This window comes from Protopterus annectens, chromosome 4.part0 (genome assembly GCF_019279795.1).
Source record: "Protopterus annectens isolate FY-2018-M chromosome 4.part0, PAN1.0, whole genome shotgun sequence".
NCBI classification, from domain to species: domain Eukaryota; kingdom Metazoa; phylum Chordata; order Ceratodontiformes; family Protopteridae; genus Protopterus; species Protopterus annectens.
Genome location: NC_056733.1, coordinates 913120078 through 913140280, shown reverse-complemented (window position 1 = coordinate 913140280; position 20203 = coordinate 913120078). Strand labels below are relative to the sequence as shown.

Sequence of the window (20203 nt, the reverse complement as noted above, 5' to 3'; positions counted from 1 at the left end):
GTATAAGCAGGAAAAACAAACCGCTCGGTATCAGAAGAAGCAGTACAAACAGGAGAAACAAACCGCTCGGTATCAGAACAAGCAAGAAAAACACAGCTCGGTATCAGAACAAGCAGCAGTATAAGCAGGAAAAACAAACCGCTCGGTATCAGAACAAGCAGCAGTATATGCAGGAAAAACAAACCGCTCGGTATCAGAACAAGCAGCAGTATATGCAGGAAAAACAAACCGCTCGGTATCAGAACAAGCAGCAGTATATGCAGGAAAAACAAACCGCTCGGTATCAGAACAAGCAGCAGTATATGCAGGAAAAACAAACCGCTTGGTATCGGAACAATCAGCAGTATAAGCAGAAAAACAAACCGCTCGGTATCAGAACAATCAGCAGTATAAGCAGGAAAAACAAACTGCTCGGTATCAAAACAATCAGCAGTATAAGCAGGAAAAACAAACCGCTCGGTATCAGAACAAGCAGCAGTATATGCAGGAAAAACAAACCGCTCGGTATCAGAACAAGCAGCAGTATATGCAGGAAAAACAAACCGCTCGGTATCAGAACAAGCAGCAGTATAAGCAGGAAAAACAAACTGCTCGGTATCAAAACAATCAGCAGTATAAGCAGGAAAAACAAACTGCTCGGTATCAGAACAATCAGCAGTATAAGCAGGAAAAACAAACCGCTTGGTATCAGAACAAGCAGCAGTATAAGTAGGAAAAACAAAGCGTATGGAGGAAATATCTGCTCACAACTACAGGATATCAGACCTCTACACCCAGCATCTGACCAGGTGTCTGTACCAAGCATCCATGGGTAGGCATCTGCCGGAGGAATAAAAACTCTGTGGCCAACTTAGTAGCACTGCCAGAGAGGCAGGCTAAAGACAAGAGAAGAATCTGCCGTTAACACCTCAGTGTAGGAAGCTGTTATATCAGAATTTCTTACATGGATTCTGGATGGCAATACACAAGACAAGACACCAAAAATCTACATTTATATTACTTGAAGACTGAAAGCACTCCAGTATACATTTAAGTACACATAATGCATAGTTAAACTTAACAACACTGCTGTGATCCAGAACATGAAGTTTCACATAACAAGAAACAGTAATTGCAGCAGGCAGCTTTATAAAGAACAGAGGACTAAAAGCTCTTCACTATCCAGCAATTCCAAATTCGACCAGCAAAAGTCAGCCACACAGTGCTGCACCAGCACAAACCAGCTGCGCCGCACAGCAGCAGTGCAAGCCAGCCTATGCCATGCTGCACCAGCGCAAGCCAGCCATGCCGCACCAGCGCAAGCCAACTGCGCTGCACCAGCTGCAAGCCAACCACACCATGCTGCACCACTCAGGGAAGCATCACTGCTGCAGTGGTGTTCAAGAAAGCTCATAAACAGACTCCAGTTCAGATGAAAGCTTCCATTCCACCATGATGGAACTCCTGTACTCAATAGGTGCAGCTCAGTTTTAGAGCCAGACTTGTTAAATGTCTACATCAGCATTTCACTACAGAATTTTACATATATATATCAATATATATATATATATATATATCACGCGGTCTGGGCTTGCTCATTCCTGTACCTCAGTCAGAGCAAGGACGGCACGAAGACTGTAAACTGATACTGACAGAAACACCAAATGCAAACTGAAGACACAAATGGAGATAAATTAAAACTAACACTTGGAAAGATATGGCAGGCATGGAGAAGAATTTAGGAGTGCTGTGGGAATGTCACATGTGCATTAAGTGTTGTAATTACAGAAAAGGATTACCAAACTTTTTCACCACAGAATATTACATCTCAACTGCATTCATGTCACTAATTCTCACAATAAGTGTCAGAATCCAAGTGTGTGATAAGAAAATAAAAGACGTCACACATCAGCTTCCCGTACACTAGTGCACTGAAGAGTACTGGAGTATTCCCTGACAGTTATTCTTCAGCTATCAAATGACAGTATCCCCATTGAAAATAATGAGAACCATTGTAGTCGTCATCATCATCATCCAAAATTAAAAACAGCCTCCTGCTGTTCTGCTGATGGGAGCACGTTTCTAGATGATTTCCCTGTCTGCCTTTGATAAGGTCTCTGAAAGCAGTATAGTCTGCTCACAGCTTGAACCCAGAGTGAATCGCAACAATTCCCGAAGACAGGTTAATGTAATTCACCTTCAGAAACCCTGCTTCTTCAATCATTGCTTTGAATTCTTCCTGTTATAGAGAGAGAGAGAGAGAGAGAGGGAAAAGAGTTGAGTATTACAAAAAATAAATAAATAAACAAATGAATAAATAAATAAATAAATAAATAAATAATGATATACAGATATTTTTTCCAACACAAACTGCAAACAGTGATCAACATTAAAGTAGCATAGCTACTACAATGGATTTTTCTCCCTCATGAAAGTAGCTTCACTAGTTAAATTCCTTCCAAAAGAAAAGTACAAATTAATTCAAGAAATAACCTACACCTTTTTGCCTGTTTGTCACCATCTCATGACTGCATTTACACATTTACTGTTGATAACCGCATCCATTTCTGGGAAATTATGCCAATAGATCCAAAGTCACAGATATGCTCCAAGGCCATTTAATCACTGGGCCCAGAAGCAAAGCATGGAACTCGAGCTAAGCTCAACTCATAACTACCCCAAGTGCACTCTACCAGTTCTGGAAAGGATGAACTGCCTGTCAGTGGCAACCCATCTGCTAAATACTCTGACCTACGCACTCCTCAAAGAAAGCTACTGTCCTCCTTTAAGCAACACATTACAAAACAGAACCACAGCCTACAACCTTACAGGAAGTGAAGGAATTCTACCACAATGGTTGCCCTTTATGTTGGGACCAATTAAAAAAGCATTTTCTAAAATTGCTGAGAAAAAAAAACTCACAACTTAGACATGTTCAAGAAATATCATGAAGCACAACTAAGAAAAATGCTGTGCACCTACTTAACTGTAGCGTAACCCTTGATCTCTGGTTATAACACATCCATTACGTCCAATTACACATTCTACCTCTGCGTTAAAATGTACAGTATATTCACATGTATGTAGTTATATGTGCATATGTAGGCATCTCTCACAAGTTTATTTTTTAGAATATGCATACAAAGCTGTACATGCACCTCTCCTTTCATACCTGAAAAGTCAACTCAACAGAACTTTATACAGGATTTTTAAACACGTCAATGTTTCAGTGTACAACAAGTTAAAAAGCTACTTCTCATGGTTATGTTATTAAAAATGATCAAGGTGTTGCTATATGTGGTAGAACATGAAATTAAACCATACTGCAGAACAACTGTTCTCCAACAGGGTAATAACGCAAGGAGAGAGCCTAATAAAAAGTTGTCCACTGTTTCACAGCAACACACTAAACTATACTGAAGCACGAGGGCAGCAAACATACTGATTAATCTTACTAAATGTGGCTGTAGCACTTGGTCAGTCAGTGGAAGAAAGAAAAGTGGCAACAGCAGTTACAAGGGCCTTCCACTCCCTTCGTCCTCAATCACAACTTTAAAAAATGCTACAATTACCAAAATAAACAAAGAGAATTAATCAAGTAACTGCTGCTCCAGCAGCTAGAAGGACTTGTGTTCGCAGTGTGCGTGTGCCTGTGTGCGCACATGTGCCAGTCATTAAGGGTTTGTACTACATCTGACAGCAGTGACTAAGGACATATGGCTAAAATTGCCTGCATAAATGTATTAAACTTACAATCAGACATCTGAGCTATATACAATGTGTGTCACTGCATTGTTAGGGGTTTGCACTGGGTCAGACAGCAAAAAACCGAAATATGTAACAGAAGGTAAAACTGTAGCATAAAGTCATTAGATTACAAATCAGACATTGACACTGTATACAACCAAACTGTGTCTGCATGCGTGCACGTGCGCGTGTCTGTGTGTATCAACGCATACGAGTTTCTCTATGGGACATTCTCTCTCTCTGCCTGTGTGCATATATGTGTTATTGTCAGTGTATATGGATCTACTTTCATATTTCAAAAAATAATATTGAGTTTCAAAATCACGAAACAAAAACATAGAAAATACACTACTATGAATCCTAAGAAAGCCAAAACTTTGAAAGAACGGAGGTAGCAATGCACATGTCCAGAAGGCACTGGAATGGAATGGAAATCACAGTAAAATCAGAACCTCATCTTCTTCAGAGTAAAATAACTTGTAAAAGGGGAATTTTTAATGTTTACTGATTGTGAATGCAGATCACAATACAGTGAGGATTGGGACATTAACCCTTTCCCCTACTGTAGTGTGATCTCGGAGTTGGTATACATTTGCAAAGGGTGTGGGGGGGCAGGGGGGTTGCCACCCTGCATAAACACTGGAAAAGGTATTTATTTTGTTTATGTATGTTTATTAATAAAGAGTTTGCTTTTGTGTTTGTGCTATGTCCATGGAAATCCTCCAGTGCCTTCTGGACATGTGCACTGCTACCTTCATTCTTTCAACGTTTCAGCTTTCTTAGGATGCATAGTAGTGTATTTTCGATGTTTTCTCTCTTGATTTTGAAACTCGATGCTATGGGTTTTTGAAATATGAAAGTAGATCCATGTGCGCATGTGTGTAGGTATTTTAAATGCAACATACTCCTTTAAACAATAATTACATGTTCTACACCATCTCTGAAACATTAGGGTGGAATAACTATTTTACATAAAAAATATAAATACCAATAAAGCAAATACAAAATTGGTTATTTACTAAATATTTTTCCAAGTGCAGTAATGCCTTACAAGCCACTGAGCCTCAGAACGCCTCAAGTGGTATGTTACTTCCCTGTAAACCAATGCTGGATGGCATTATTGCTTGTTTAATGTGCATGCCTATTATGTGCTGTTGGGTGTATCAAGCTATTACTGCAAATTATCACTATTTTGTTGCTGCCATGTGACCAGGGTATTGGGTTAAAAGGGTCTTCAGACCAGTTCACTTTCACTTACCTGACCAGTAACCAGATTTTTAAATTCCTACCACATCCAACTATTTCATCAATCCAACAAAACTCTTTCCTGAAATATAACCAGTTTACTGTCTGCAACAGTCTAAACTCTCTCTGTGTAACCCCCATAAAACATCTAAAATTTCCCTCCCCACCAGAACAGGCCTATTATCTCGACCAACACCCAGCCTACTCACTCCCAATAATGCACAGCTATACTAATCCTCTTTAACCGGAGAAGAAAAGGTAAGATCAATCCTTGAAGTACCTGTCATAACCACTCATCTTCCCATTATTTCACTTATGTGGAGACCTGCATGTGAATCGTCTGTCCTGCCTACCCTTGTGTGCAGACTATTTTCACTTCAGGATTTACTTCATAACCACAGTCACAGCATGGCACAGATCTGCAAGTCTAAAACAACCAACCACTATGGACAGAAACTAAAAATATATATAGTTGTTTTGCCAGCAGCACAATAACAAGAATATTTTCCTAACCCTGAATGCCCTCATGGGGACAGACATGCTGATGTGATCTTGTTCTGTTGAAAAGCTATTTATTGTCCATACGCACTGTGTGGACACAGCTGATGAGACTGCATCTTAGTCGGTCTTCTTACATCACAGCCCAATTCACTCAGAATGGTAGTGAGAAATATGGTCAAGTTTCAGAATGCTATGGACTCATTTATTTCCTACTAATATGTTACACTTTGCATGGAAATATCTTCAAAAAATTATAAAGAAATAACAGAGATGAATAGATTAATATTCTGCGAGGTTCAGGTCCTGTTTTCTTTCCTCAAGTCAGCCAGACTTGTCACATTTCCTATGTTACAAAGCTCAGCTAACTAGTGAAATTGCTCAAGGGTTATCATATGGTCAGACTACAAGAAGTCAATAGGTTTACAGTCCTAGAGAAGGGAACACATGCATCTTTCAAAATTAGTACAATTAGAAAGAGTTGTGAATTTCGACCCTGAACAGCATTAGGGCTTCACTGGGTGTGAGATAACGAAAGAACTACATTTACTCTATTGTGTGCATGTTCCTTGGCAAAAACGACTTTCAGATGTGATAGGTGAAATAATGCAATAGCAAGGGAAACAAACACCTAAAGAAAGGATCAGATTGCATTTCAGCCCAAACACCATGTACACTGGATGAAGCAAACTAGGACACAAATGCCACAGAATAGGAGAAAGTGACAAATCTTTTTTTTAAACTTTCTTTTAACATGTTAAAGATATAGGAAACGTTCTTTAGGGATGTGACATACTTCAGGGAAAGGAAATAGGTTTAGAGTGTAGTTGTCCAAGTTGTAACAAAAGTTCTACCCCTCAGAAGCTGACGCAATCTACATCACATCTTCTGCATGTTCATGACTGGTGTTCAAACATAAGCACAGGACAACTACTGGCATAATAAAACAAAGAAAGATCAAAGTGTCTCTGGAATGCTACTCTCTACAAAGTTCACCTGACCCAAGCCCAGTTCATGGTCATACATGGAACACAGTGGAAAGTGATGCATGTAAATACCAGCAATTTACTACACAACGGATTAAAGCAATGTCACACCTTGCAGCCGTATTGTGTACAATGTCATCAGAATTGCTTTTTCTTTGAATTACATTTTAATTTTTTTCCCTTCTTATTGCCCCCATTAAATCTGCCCTTGATATCGTCATAAACCCATCCTCTCTTGCACAACCAGTGAAGTCTTACTATAAGACTAGCAATAGATGTTATAACCCCCCCCAGCACAAAGGAAAAATATAGCCTTACCAGCGCTTCCTATGGTCAGATGACTGTTCCTACAACACTCCTAAGTGAATAAAGGTGGCATTATTTATGTGGCCTGAGGACACGCATTTTGTGAATGCAAGAGGATGGTGAACCCTAACTAAGACAGATTTCATGTGACAATGTGCATCCCCAGGCAGAATGACAAACCCACTGAAACACTCCCTGGTACTGCAAACAGTAGGAAGCTTGGAACCAGGAAATATTCACTGGCCTCCACTGAAGAGCACCCATCTGTGAGAAGAACCAACCCCCCAACCCACTCCTCTAGCACCAACGTTGCTAAATGACCTCTGGTTGTACTGGCTACAGTGAAAGCTCCATCCCTCTCTGCATATTTTCATTTACTGGTCATCATGGGGCATGTCACACTGACGTGACTTTTTTTTTTTTTTTCATTCTTTTTGCCTTCCTCATAGAAAGCAGTTTGTGCTCTTCATATGACCCATCAGAGATATAAAGGAACCCCCCCCCCCATTAGATGATGTTTTTTCAGCTTCTGGAAATGCCAGTTTTTCTTTTTCAGTGAATACACCTGATATGCATTAAAGACTGCTGCAAAGCTTTTCAATGCATATTCAATCTCTACGAAAACAAGTTAGAGTGGCTCTGCTAACCCTAAACAACTGTCGCACTTTCCCCCATATTCTAAGGTACCAAATGTGCCAGCTTAGTGCAACCCCTCTGCTGTTTCATTTGTGGTAACAAATTTTGCTTCAAAGATGGCAAAACTTTTCAGTGTCCTTAAATTACTTGCAGCAATATAGATAAAGATTTCACTGCCAGACATACCTGCCAGTCTGCAAAGTGTTGCATTATAAACTTAACTCAAAGATTTATCCAAAACGAACTCCATCGAGAGAGAGAGAGAGAACATTTTTTTCCAGCTATTAAAATATATCCTTTTACAAACAAAAACATGACACTGTTACAGATGTAAAATGAGTGGTGGGTAACACTAATCTTCAGAAAATGTTACATCTAAACTAGGTCACACATGAAAATTAAATCTCATGTTTCAGAGAGAGAAAAAAGATTGGACATAGTGTATAGCAGGAAAAATGGAAATGAAATAAAGATTCTGAGCATTAAATTACATATAAATAGTACAGGGTAAAGGTAGCACAAATGAAGAGATGAAATCAGCAAGTAAAAGGACAGCAGTATTGCTGGAATGGAACTCCTCCTCAAGTTTTGGAAAGTAATTTCACATGGTGGACCAGGTTTTTACAAATTTTCACCAAAATGACACATATAATACACACACTGTACTTTGCATATCATAGAGAAAAGTGGATCAACACAGACAACTGGGTGCTCAGGTCCCAGGATAAAAAAAAGACGCCACTCCTGGTGTATACACCGGTACCTGGACGAGACAAGAAGGCAATGTAGAATCCTCAGGACATGGAAAAACATTTCTATCACAGGGTCAGGCCAGGCTCAGGGGGAGGGTGGCCCCACTGTGGTAGAAGGGAGTAACAGTGCATAAAAACTGACAGGCCAAGCAAGAGGCATACAGACAAAGTGGATTGCTACGGAGAAGAAATTATACTACTAAAAAAAAAAAAAAAAATTCCCAGGCACAGGGTGTGGAGCAAGAGAAAGAAATTAGAAAAAAGAAAAATACCTGAACATGAAAACCTGTCAAATGTTGCAAATGAAAAATAACAGATCAGGAAAAATCATTACTATCCAAGTGAATAAACATTTGGCTCATAGCCTAGTACACAAACTATAACACTTTGAACCTAACAAGCACTAGGGCCCTTAAAACCCCAGCATGCAACACCGATATGACCCAGAAGTTTCATACATATTTGATTTGTAGGGGGTGATTTTCTGGCTGCCTCTGTCCATCAGAGACATAAAAGCCAGACCAAAGGTGAATTTTCAATTACCCATCCATTGGTCCAAGTTGCACTTAACAGGGATAGGGAGGAACTCTGCTTCACATGGATGGGAACTCTGTCCCAGAGAGTGGGAATTCTCTGAGAAACATATCCGTCCTTCCAATGTGTCACATTTATGTTACAAGCAAAATTTAGGTCCTTTAATCTAGTAGTTCTGATGACGTTTGTTTTGCTGATGAGCAAAATATTCACCAAAGCAGTGTTGTGTGCCAGGCAAAGATCACTTCTCTGAAGTCTGTATGATACCAAGTAAAGAGACGGGGGTTTGAGGCAATCAGCAAAGGATATAGTTTACTCCCTGTATTCTTTTTGTATGGAACCTTTGTGGACATTCGAGTTACTGCATGTGTCTGGTCAGGTACATACTGAAGAGGGCATTACACTCTATGATGAGCCTGATGAGGGCCAAATATAGTGGTATGATGACCTGTCCAGACCTAGATACCATGCCCTTGCTTATAAGCTGAGCAACACAGGATGTTCTTACTACCTTGGACACATTGGTTGATGGCTAGGTTACTGTCTACATGAGTTCCCAGATCCCTGACTAATGAATCAACATTTAAGGGTGTTTTATTGATGACAGTTAACTGGTGTGTCAGACTTCTTAGAAAGTACTATAATGCATTTCTTGATATTGAGTTTTTCTCCAAGGCTTTGGCATCAAGTGTCTGTCTGTATTAGACCTTCCTGAAGAGTTTTCTCATCTTGGGGGGATTCAATCATCTGCAAACTTGGTTAACCAGAGGCCTTTGACATTGGCTCAGACGTCTGAGCAGCATGTGCCAAAGAGAAGTGGGCCTAGCATACAGCCCTGGGACACTCCACTGGTAACTGACCTCTTTCTGTAAGTGGCCTCACTGATTCTAACCTCTTGTGTCCTATCAGTGAGGCAGTTAGCTATCCAGCATATTACAAAGTGGTTTACACCTAGCTCTGTATTTCTGACAATAAACTAGTGGGGGACTAGATCAAATGCCTTAATCAGATCTAGGAAGGCAGTATGCACAGTTTCCCTTTCCACTGTCTTAGTAACTTTTTCAAAGAAGTCCACCAGATTCAATAAGCATGACCTTCCTCTGACAAAGCCAAACCTGGTTGGATCCAGTCTCTGGAGGTCTCATGTCCCTGTTGATCACTTCCATGACAATTCTTTCCATGGCTTTGAAAATAAGACTAGTCAGACTAATGGTTCTGTAGTTTCCAGGATCTGTTGAAGGTCCTCCCTTATGAAGGGGGGTGTCCATTGAAGTCCTCTATTCATGTGGCAGAAAGCCTGTTTTAAGACTATAGTTAACTAATGTCTAAAATACGATTTAGCAGGACCCCTGGAGTCTATTCAGGAGGGATTCCGGGATGTCATTGGGGCCCATGGAGGCTGTTTTTTGGCTTTAGTCAGTGCAACCACTACATGCTCCCTAGTTATAGCTGGAGAGGTTATGTCTGAGAGTATTACTGGGGTTGGTGGTTGGGGGGTTAAAGGGAGTAAAGCTAGAAATTAATTTGCCCTCCAACATGTTTGTTATATCTCCAAGCATGGTGCATGTGGCACCACTAACCACCAGTTCAGCACATTGCCGTGTTCTGCCCTTGAGGTTTGGGACACAGGTGTGGAAGGCCTTAGAGTTATCTGTCACCTGGGAGGATACATTAACATCAAAGTTGGCTTCGCTTGACCTAATTAGCTCTCTTAGTTGCCTATTTACTTTTTACTTTGAGTTTTTATCTTTATGGGAATTACTCTTCCTGATTTTGCCATTTTTTTTCCTTTTTGTTGTATATCCTGTCTAATTTGGGATGCCACCAGAGCGGTGTGTTTCTGGGGCTATTGCTGGGATTACTTCTGATAAATACAACAACCTCTATGCAGCCACTGACATGGTTGTACAGAGTTTGAGAGCAATTCAGCATACACTGCTGTGTTCTCTGGGTTTGAAGAGGCACTGAAATTTGACAAACCACCACTAAATAAAAGGCAATTTACCTTGGAATAGTTCCTAATTGTTATTAGTTATTAATGGGATTATGGTGTTGATTCTGATTTTGAAGGAGATAGCTTTATGGTTGGACCTTATAAGGGAGGACAGGACACTGTGGGGGTGGGGGTTGCAGCTTTCTCCCATATTTAGGAGCATGAGGTCCAGTATGTTGGAGCCTCTAGTGGGTATATTCACTATTTGGTCAAGGGTACTTGTATTTATGAAGTCCAGGGATATCTGTGCCTGTAGATTTGAGGCTGTGTAAGATTCCCAATCTATAGAGATGCAAGTCTCCCATGAGTAGGGTGTTAAGGTTGGATGGCAAGGATCTCCTGTAGGTTCAAGTATGCACTGTGAGCTTCTTGGGACATAAAGGGTGACCTATAGCTGGCTAACGTATGGTATGGAATTTTGCCTATGGTGATCTGAATATGGAGGAACTCCAGCACATCATCCTGACCACTCTAGAGGTATACTTGTTATTTACATATACTGAGACACCACCACCTTTAACCCTTGTCTGTGCAGCTACCGGTTCAAAAGTGTGGAAGGCACTGAAACCTTGTACTGTTAGGGTACACTCTGCCACTTTAGACCATGTCTCAGTAACTGAACAGATTGCTAGGGTACTCTCTGCCACTTTAGACCATGTCTCAGTAACTGAACAGATTGCTAGGGTATTTTCTGCCACTTTAAACCATGTCTCAGTAACTGAACAGATTGCTAGGGTACTCTCTGCCACTTTAGACCATGTCTCAGTAACTGAACAGATTGCTAGGGTATTTTCTACCACTTTAAACCACGTCTCAGTAACCAAACAAATTGCCAGGGTACTTTCTGCCCCTTTAAACCATTGCTAGGGTACTTTCTGCCCCTTTAAACCATGCCTCAGTAACTGAACAGATTGCTAGGTTACTCTCTGCCACTTTAGACCATGTCTCAGTAACTGAACAGATTGCTAGGTTACTCTCTGCCACTTTAGACCATGTCTCAGTAACTGAACAGATTGTTAGGTTACTCTCTGCCACTTTAGACCATGTCTCAGTAACAGAACAGATTGCTAGGGTATTTTCTACCACTTTAAACCATGTCTCAGTAACCAAACAAATTGCCAGGGTACTTTCTGCCCCTTTAAACCATTGCTAGGGTACTTTCTGCCCCTTTAAACCATGTCTCAGTAACTGAACAGATTGTTAGGTTACTCTCTGCCACTTTAGACCATGTCTCAGTAACTGAACAGATTGCTAGAGTACTTTCTGCCCCTTTAAACCATGTCTCAGTAACTGCATAAATTTCAATATTCTCAAGTGTGAGGAGGTCTTGGAGGGAGTGTATTTTTTTTTATTTTAGCTCCTGGCATCCCTGGCATTAAGCTATAACTCCTTCAGGTTCTGTTGAATTGGTTTTGCTATTATCACTTTAGCATTCCCAAAAAAGGCACTGTGGGGACAAACACAACTTTAGCCAGTATTTGAAAGTCTAGAGGGGAAAGGTGAAGGTCATCTTTGGCAAAGCACCGTGGCCTGTTGACCATGTCCTCCCAGGCTGACAAACACTGGATCCCCTTACAATGACAGCAGAGAGACAGACAGTTGTTGAAATCAATCATTTTTGCTGATTGTGGCATCATCCATGATGATGGTAATAAACTGCACAATGCACTGTGACATCATCCTCAGTGATACATTGTATCATCCTCAGTGATGGTAATATGCTGCTCAATGCACTGTGACATCATCCTCAGTGATACATTGTATCATCCTCAGTGATGGTAATATGCTGCTCAATGCCACGCTCACAACAGCCTGCGACACAATGTGAAAGCTCCATAATGTCTCTCTTCATATAGTCCAGGGTGGTACATCTCAGGTCATTTACACCTACATATGGACTATGACGGAATCATACTGGTACCTATGGCATAATGACTTGAGTGCATGCCCGATTTGGTGGATCCTGGCGCCAGATAAGCAACTGACTGTTATGTCCTCCTTATTCAGCCTGATTAGAGGGGCATCAGTATATCTTACAATGGAGTCCCCTGTGATGAGAGTCCCGGGAAATGTGTTTGCTTGCATTAAGGGCTTAGTGTTTGCAGATCCATAGAGAGTGACAGCATGTGTGGTGTTGGGTGTTTTTTTCTGAGTGCCTTTGGTCTTGCTGAGGCACAACTTTGACAGGTGGTGGTCTAGGTGATCTTTGTTGTTTAGGAAGATTGCTTTTAAGTGCCTCAGCATATGCTAGTCTGTATGTGTGTTGTCTGCTATGTGAGGTGGGTGTTATGCGAGTGGTTTTGACAACCTGATGTGGGCCTCTATGCAAGACTTTAGCCTCCAGTGTCATTGTGTAAGTTACAACTCTTGCATACTGTATCCGATTCTTTAAGGATTAAGTGGTTGTCAGTAAACATGAAACAACTGCTACACTGTTTCAAGTTGCCACTATCTACCAAAAAGACGACAAAGAAGTTAGGAGATTCATATCCTTTACATCCAGTCTTTTGATTTGTGAGCTACTAGGGGAAGGTGTATTGGGGTTAGAAGGCTATTTAGGGTGCTTTGTTAGTGCAGACTAATAAGGGTGCTTTATTGGGGTAGATTAAGCTAAACAGTACTAAATTCTACTAACTTTAACAGTTACATGATACTGAATTATCGTAAATCTGTGTAGCTATTGTCACTCGAGGCCCAACTAAATGCGCTAAGCCAGTTGGCAGACAAGTATTCGCTCTATATTGCTGCTAAGGTTACAGTTTTATGGAGCATTCTACAGAAAATTTGATTTCTAGGTGTTTGCTGTAGAGAGCACTGCTATACCATGCAAACATGCAAAACTTATATCATCACAGAAAAAAATGAGAAGTTATGTACTTACCATAACGTTCCATGTTAGTTGTCTTCTTCTCGCCTTCTTTCTTGCTGGATGGGTTCGGAGCCGAACCTCGGCTCCGACTCGGCCTATTACTAAAGCTCGAGAGCTATTTTTACCGGCTCGAGGCTATCCTATGTCCCATAATGCTAGGAGTGATATACCCAGATCTCATTTGATAGCTAACACTATGGACATACATGTCCCCACCATGACAGAGAATATATAACTCTCATGATAACACATCTCAGAAGATACTCTCGGTCTTGCCAGGCTAGGGGGATGGAGGGTGGGACGCAAGAAAGAAGGCGAGAAGACAACTAACATGGAACGTTATGGCAAGTACATAACTTCTCAATGTTAAGTTGTCAATCTCGCCTTCATTCTTGCTGGATGGGACAGTGTCCCGAGCACCTTAGTCCTGGGTGGCTCAATGGAACAAACTCTTGAGTACAGTGGAACCAAAATCAGCCCTACTTCTAGAGGTCATGTCCAGCTTGTAATGAGAAATGAAGGTATGAGGAGAGGCCCATGTGGCCGCTGTACAAATGGAATCCATTGGCAATCTTGCCTGAAAGGCTACTGAAGAAGCCAATGCTTTGGTTGCATGAGCTCTGGGCTTAATAGGGAGCTCTTTATGCCTCAATTGGTAAATCAACATGATAACAGAGGTCAACCACCTGGACAAGGTTACTTTGGAAACTGGCAGGCCTTCTTCCTTTCCACGCAAGACAGGAAGAGCTGTTCTGATTTCCTCGTCTGCTTGGTTCTATCCAGGTAGAAGCGTAATTGATGGCAAACATCTAGACAATGTAACTTCCGTTCAGACCTATTGGTATAAAGTGGGAAGAAAACAGGAAGATTGATGGTCTGATTTAGATTTTTTTCAGAGAGTACTTTGGGTAAAAAGGACAGATTAATCCTAAGTGACACTCTATCTTTGTGAAAAACAAGATAAGGAGGGTGAACACAAAGGGCTTGAAGTTCTGATACCCTTCTCGCTGAAGTGATGGCTACTAAAAACAGAGTTTTCCAAGAGAGCAACTTTAACGAACAGGAAGCCGCAGGCTCAAAGGGAGGGAGAATTAAAGACGACAGCACCAAATTTAGGTCCCATGGTGGGGGAGGATCTTTTACCGGGGGTCTAAGTAAGAGGGTTCCTTTTAGAAAGGCTTTACAAAGTTTGTGTGACATAATGCTGGTCTCTGACAATCCAACATGAAAATACACAATAGCTGCCAACTGAACTCTGATGGTGGCTGAAGAAGATCCCATTTGAAAAAGTGCTGCCAAAAACTCTAAAACTGTATGGACAGGAGCTGTAAAAGGGTGAACTTGTTTCTCCACTGCCCAAACAGAGAAACGCTTCCATTTGCTAGCATAAGTCTTTCTGGTAGTAGACTTGTGCGAAGCGAGGATGTCACGAACTGAATGAGAGATTGAGGGAAGCCTGGCTAGGGTTGGAAGTGGAGCAAGCAAGCTGTGAGGTTGAGAGATTGAAGAGATTGATGCAGCCTGCCCAACTGATGGGTCAGAAGATCTGGCGCTGGGTCCAGATGCCAGGGCTGTTCCAGTAGATGACGTTGCAGGAACGGAAACCAAACTTGTCGAGGCCAGTAAGGGGCAACAAGAATCATTCTGGATCTCAAAACAGTTGCTTTCTGGATTAACTGAGTAATTAAGGGAAAGGGGGGAAAAGCATACAGAAGACCCCAGGGCCAATCGTGGACTAGAGCGTCTCTGGGGGGAAGACCTGGGAGAGGGAAGAGGGTGAAGAAGTCTGGGCACTTGCTGCAATCTTTTTGCAACCCCTCAAAACAGCAAGGTGGACCCCACCTTCTGAAAATTTTTTCCGCTACTAGCTGGTTGAGAGGCCACTCGTGGGGCATGAGAATGGCTCTGCTCAGCCTGTCCGCTATGACGTTGGACTTCCCGGGGATATGCATTGCTACCAGAAACCATTGAGAAGAGATCGCCCACTGCCAAAGTCTGAGTGCTTCTTGACATACGGGGTAGGACCTGGTTCCACCCTGCTTGTTGATGTACCACACTACAGGCATATTGTTTGTCTGAATTACAATAGTCCCGGTGGGTAAGGGCCTGCAACGCTAAAAGTACCGTTCTCATTTCCAAGACATTTATGTGCAGGTGGCCTTCGAAAGGACTGTCCTGCCCTGAAAATGCCCCCCACCCCACCCCACCCGATCAGGGAGGCATCCGTTGTCACAGTAGCCACAGGAGGAGGAAGGACAAAAGGTCTGCCCAGAAGAACCTGAGGGGAGACCATCCACCACGAAAGGTGCCTTTTGCATGACTGTGTGATTAGAATGCTGTGTGACATTGGAAGCTGTTGAAAGGACCACTGGGAAAACAGCATCCATTGCAGGATCCGCACATGAAAGCAAGCTAGGGGGAGTAATGTGATGGCTGCTGCCATGAGACCTAGGGTTTTTAGTACGAATCTGGCCTGGACTCTGCTCTCTTGTAGTAGGATTTGAACATGATCACGAATGTCTGAAATCCTTTGTACAGGCAGTTTTGCTGACAATTCCACAGTGTTTAAAATGGCACCTATGAAGGTAATAGATTGACAAGGCGACAAGGCAGACTTTTCGGAGTTTATAGAGATACCTAGCTTGTTGCAAATTTGGAGGGTATAATCTCTGGAATGGAGTAATTGACACTTGGTGGTGGCAGTAAGGAGCCAGTTGTCTAAGTATGGAAACACCTGGAATCCTTGTCTCAGGGGAGCCGCAACCACTGCCAAGCATTTGGTAAACACCCTGGGGGCTGTGGTGAGGCCAAAGGGCAGGGCTCTGAATTGGTAGTGACTGGCTCCCAGCCGGAAGAGGAGAAACCTCCTGGAGCGCCTGTTCATTTTGATATGATAGTACGCATCCTGAAGGTCTATAGAGCACATCCAATTCTCCTGACCCAGGAAGGGTAGAATGGACTGAAGTGTGACCATCCGGAATTTCGTTCTTTGAACAGACTTGTTTAGCCTGCTGAGATTCAAAATAGGTCTCCAGTCCCCTGTCTTTTTTGGTACCAAAAAGAACTTGGAGTAGACTCCGGATCCTTTCTGGTCTGCTGGGACTGGCTGGATGGCTCTTTTTTCTAGCAGCTTTGAAATTTCTTGTGCTGCTTAATCCCTCAGACCAGGTGGAACATCTGGAAGGGGCCCTTTTGGCTGTTGTGGGGTATGAATAAAGGGAATTTTGTAACCCTCGGATATGATCGACCGTACCCAATTGTCTTACGTGAGGGAATGCCAAGCTTCTGGGTACAGTGATAGTCTTCCCCCGACTGCCTCCGAAGATGGACAGTCGGGCAGCTCCTCAGGGATGCTGGAAGGGTTTGTCAGAGAAGGATTCTCTGCTACCCTGATTCTGCGGACCCCCCCCCTGCCCCTCGGGCGGCGTCTATTATTTTTCCTTCCTCTGCCTCTGGAGGGAAGCTCACCACGTGCGTCAGGCAGTACTCCCTGAGGTTTGCAGAACCACATTTTCCCACCTTTCTGACCCTTAGGGTATGGTCTAGAAGGGGTAGAAAAATGGACTCCTACGGCAGAGAGAGTCTTGCCTTCCTGCTCGCACCTGGTCAATGTAGCCTTCACTTGAGGTCCAAACAAGGCAGAACCATCAAAGGGGGTGTTAGTGAAGGACGCCTTGAAGGGGTCAGCAAAATTGCAAAGCCGCATCCAGGTGTGTCTCCTTAGAGCAACCCCCGTGCCTGCAGCCCTACTCACTCCATCGGCTGCATAGGAAATAAGCTGCATGGAGGAGTTGACAATAGAGTTCAGGGTCCCCAGCTGGGAGTTGATCTTTTCCTGAGACCCCGCAGCTGATGGGTCCTGTAAGGTATGACCCAATTCTTTGAGAAGGTCTCTCTGGAGATGGGTGAAATGGCACAAATAATTCAGCGACCGCATAGCAAAGGTCGCTGAAGAAAACATCCGCTTACCATACCTGTCCATAGTCCTAAATTCCTTATTAGGAGGATGGACAGGTACTGAAGGGTCAGCCAACTCCTTTTTAGTGGCCGCCGCCACCACCATGGCATCAACAGGGACGCCCTTAGTTAGAAACTGCTTGTCAGAAGGGGCTGTAATAAATTTTGTAGGCCTCCGGGGAGTTGGTTCCATAGTATCCGGAGCCGTTCACGCCTTTCGAGCCACCACATCAATGAGTGTGTTGAAAGGCGGAGACACCCAGGAGGTGGAAGGGCGAGAACTGAACGCATCCAGGTACACCGACTCATCCTCAGAAGGGTTAAGGGCAGACCAGTTTCCCCTCTGCTTAAGATTCTCCAGGATATCAGAAAATGAGACATCCTCAGAGGGGGACCTTGGGGACCCTTCTGTCTCATCCAAGTCAGTGTCCAATGTGACTGACTCAGGGGAGTCTACATGCTTCCTCTTGCATTTTCTCTTTCGAGGGTCTCCCCTGAAGGATCAGGGGAGACCTCGGAAAAGGAGGATACACCCAATGGGGCTACCTGTTGCGTCGGTTCTCCACGCTCGGGATCGGAAGGGCGGATAGAGACTAAAGCAGGCACCATAGAGGGAGGAGCCGAAGGAGCTGACTGTGGAGCAAGCACAGGGACCAGCACACTCCTCATGACCTCAAAGGTGCCCCTATCAGGCAGGGAAGGGGGTCCCCGCACAGAAGAGACAAAGACTCCTCCCGGCACAGAGAGGGACGGCTCCGAGGCCGATGTCGGGGCCGAACTCACCTGCGCCGAGGCTCCGAGAGGGAGAACGGTGTTGGACAAGTGTCCGATGCCACTCGCCCCCTCGGAACCGAAGAGGGAGTCCCGGCGCCCGGATCCCTCCAAGGATGGAACCAAGGAAGAGATCGGAGCCGACGAGGGAGCCGAAAGGAGTGGTATCAGCTCCGACGTTCCGATGGTCCCGACCCCTACGATCTCCGGCTCCAAACTCAAAGGAAGAGTCGGAGGAGGAATCGAAGAGGGAGTAGTGATAGCCACTGCCTGATGGAGGGCTATGCAACATTTGGGCCAGTGCCTGCGACTTAAGTAGTCTACTAACCACCCTCTCGAGGTCATGGTCCGACAGCCTGGAAGACCAAGAGGAATGGGACCTGCGACTCCGCTCCGATAACAAGGGAGACTTCGGAGCCGAATGGACAGATTCCAGGGAAGGAGACCTGGAATGCTTTCTGCTCGAAGACGGCTCCGACAGCAGAGTCGGAGCTGACTGAGGCCTCGAATCATCGGTTCCGGCCGGAACCGATGCAGTGGTAGTAGTAGTAGCACCGCTCGGTGACGGCTCTGAACATGGAGCCAATGGTTTGGCGGGCTTGGAAGGTTTACCCGACGAAGGCTTAGCCGGGGAACCTTCAGGCTTCAACAAGCCTCTCAAAATAAGTTTGTTTCTGCGTTCCTGCAGGACTCTTGGACTGAACGCATGGCAGACAGAACAAGAGTCCTGCAGGTGCAGAGGGCCCAAGCAATATACACAAGAAGTGTGACCGTCTGTCAGAGACAACTTCTGACAGCACGAGTCACACTTCTTGAAGCCCGAGACCTTGGTGTCTTTCAAGATTCTGAAACAAGGATGAAGGGCAGAAAAAGACAACTCTGGGTGGTCTAGTCACAATCAGCCAACACACACACACACAAAAAGGTTGTAACAGACCAAGAAAAAAACAAAAAACCCAACACTTTTTAACACAATTTAACTAGGCACACACATACATCTACAGAAAAAATCCAAAGGGATTTACTACTACAGAACAGTATGGAAGAAGTTTGGCCAAAGGCCTAACTATTCATTGAGGGGAAAACTGTAGAAAAAAACTACCTAAGAGGGGATTCTAAACAGGGATCTATAGGGTAGTAACTAGGAATAACTATCGCTAAGATTATAACCCAAAAAGCTGACTAAATACAAGAAAAATATTAATACAACCTGGAGCCGGCAAAAAGAAGCAACCTCGTAGCTGAAGTGGCAAATGAGATCTGGGTATGGGACATAGGATAGCCTCGAGCCGGTAAAAATAGCTCTCGAGCTTTAGTAATAGGCTGAGTCGGAGCAGAGGTTCGGCTTCGAATCCATCCAGCAAGAATGGAGGCGAGATAGACAACTTAACATCAGAAAACTAAATGAGCCCTCTGCTCAATAAAATAATTAAACTATAAAGCCTCTTATGTATTTCTTAACTCAGATAGACCTGACAAACACATTCTGCCAGAAGATGAATAAACCCAGTACTCTTTTTTTTTTTAAATAAGTAAGAAACATCTTTATTAAATTATTATGCATGACATATGCAATCTTATATTTACATAAATGAAAAGAAACCATAGCAAAAATCTCAGCTGCAAACATTGTACATTACAAACTGTGCCAACACAACTACAGCTGCAAACTATACATCACTTTTACTATATCCAGTCACTGTCAACCATTACATACAACTCATTCTAATCCTGCCTTCTTTTAAACCTCATTCCTTCTCTACATTTACTGATCCCCACATTTCCCATTTTTTTCTATGTAATTTGCTCCTACCTTTTTCTAAACATCCCAATTCCAGTTGTTTTAGCTCTCTTTCTGGCTTCGCTACTTCTAGTAAAGTTGGTTTAGACTTTGATTTCCATTTTCTAGTAAATGCTTTTTTGGCAGCCA

General features: G+C 43.2%; 1 protein-coding gene across 1 annotated transcript in view; it reads right to left on the bottom strand.

Moving 5' to 3' along the window:
• Positions 1-975: 975 nt before the first annotated feature.
• The window catches only part of COQ5 (coenzyme Q5, methyltransferase), a 49750-nt gene continuing 30522 nt past the window's right edge, over positions 976-20203 (bottom strand). The window contains exon 4 of the mRNA XM_044069817.1: positions 976-2218. Coding sequence (XP_043925752.1) covers positions 2117-2218 — 102 coding nt within the window. The 3' untranslated portion in view covers positions 976-2116. The remainder of the gene's footprint in view (positions 2219-20203) is intronic.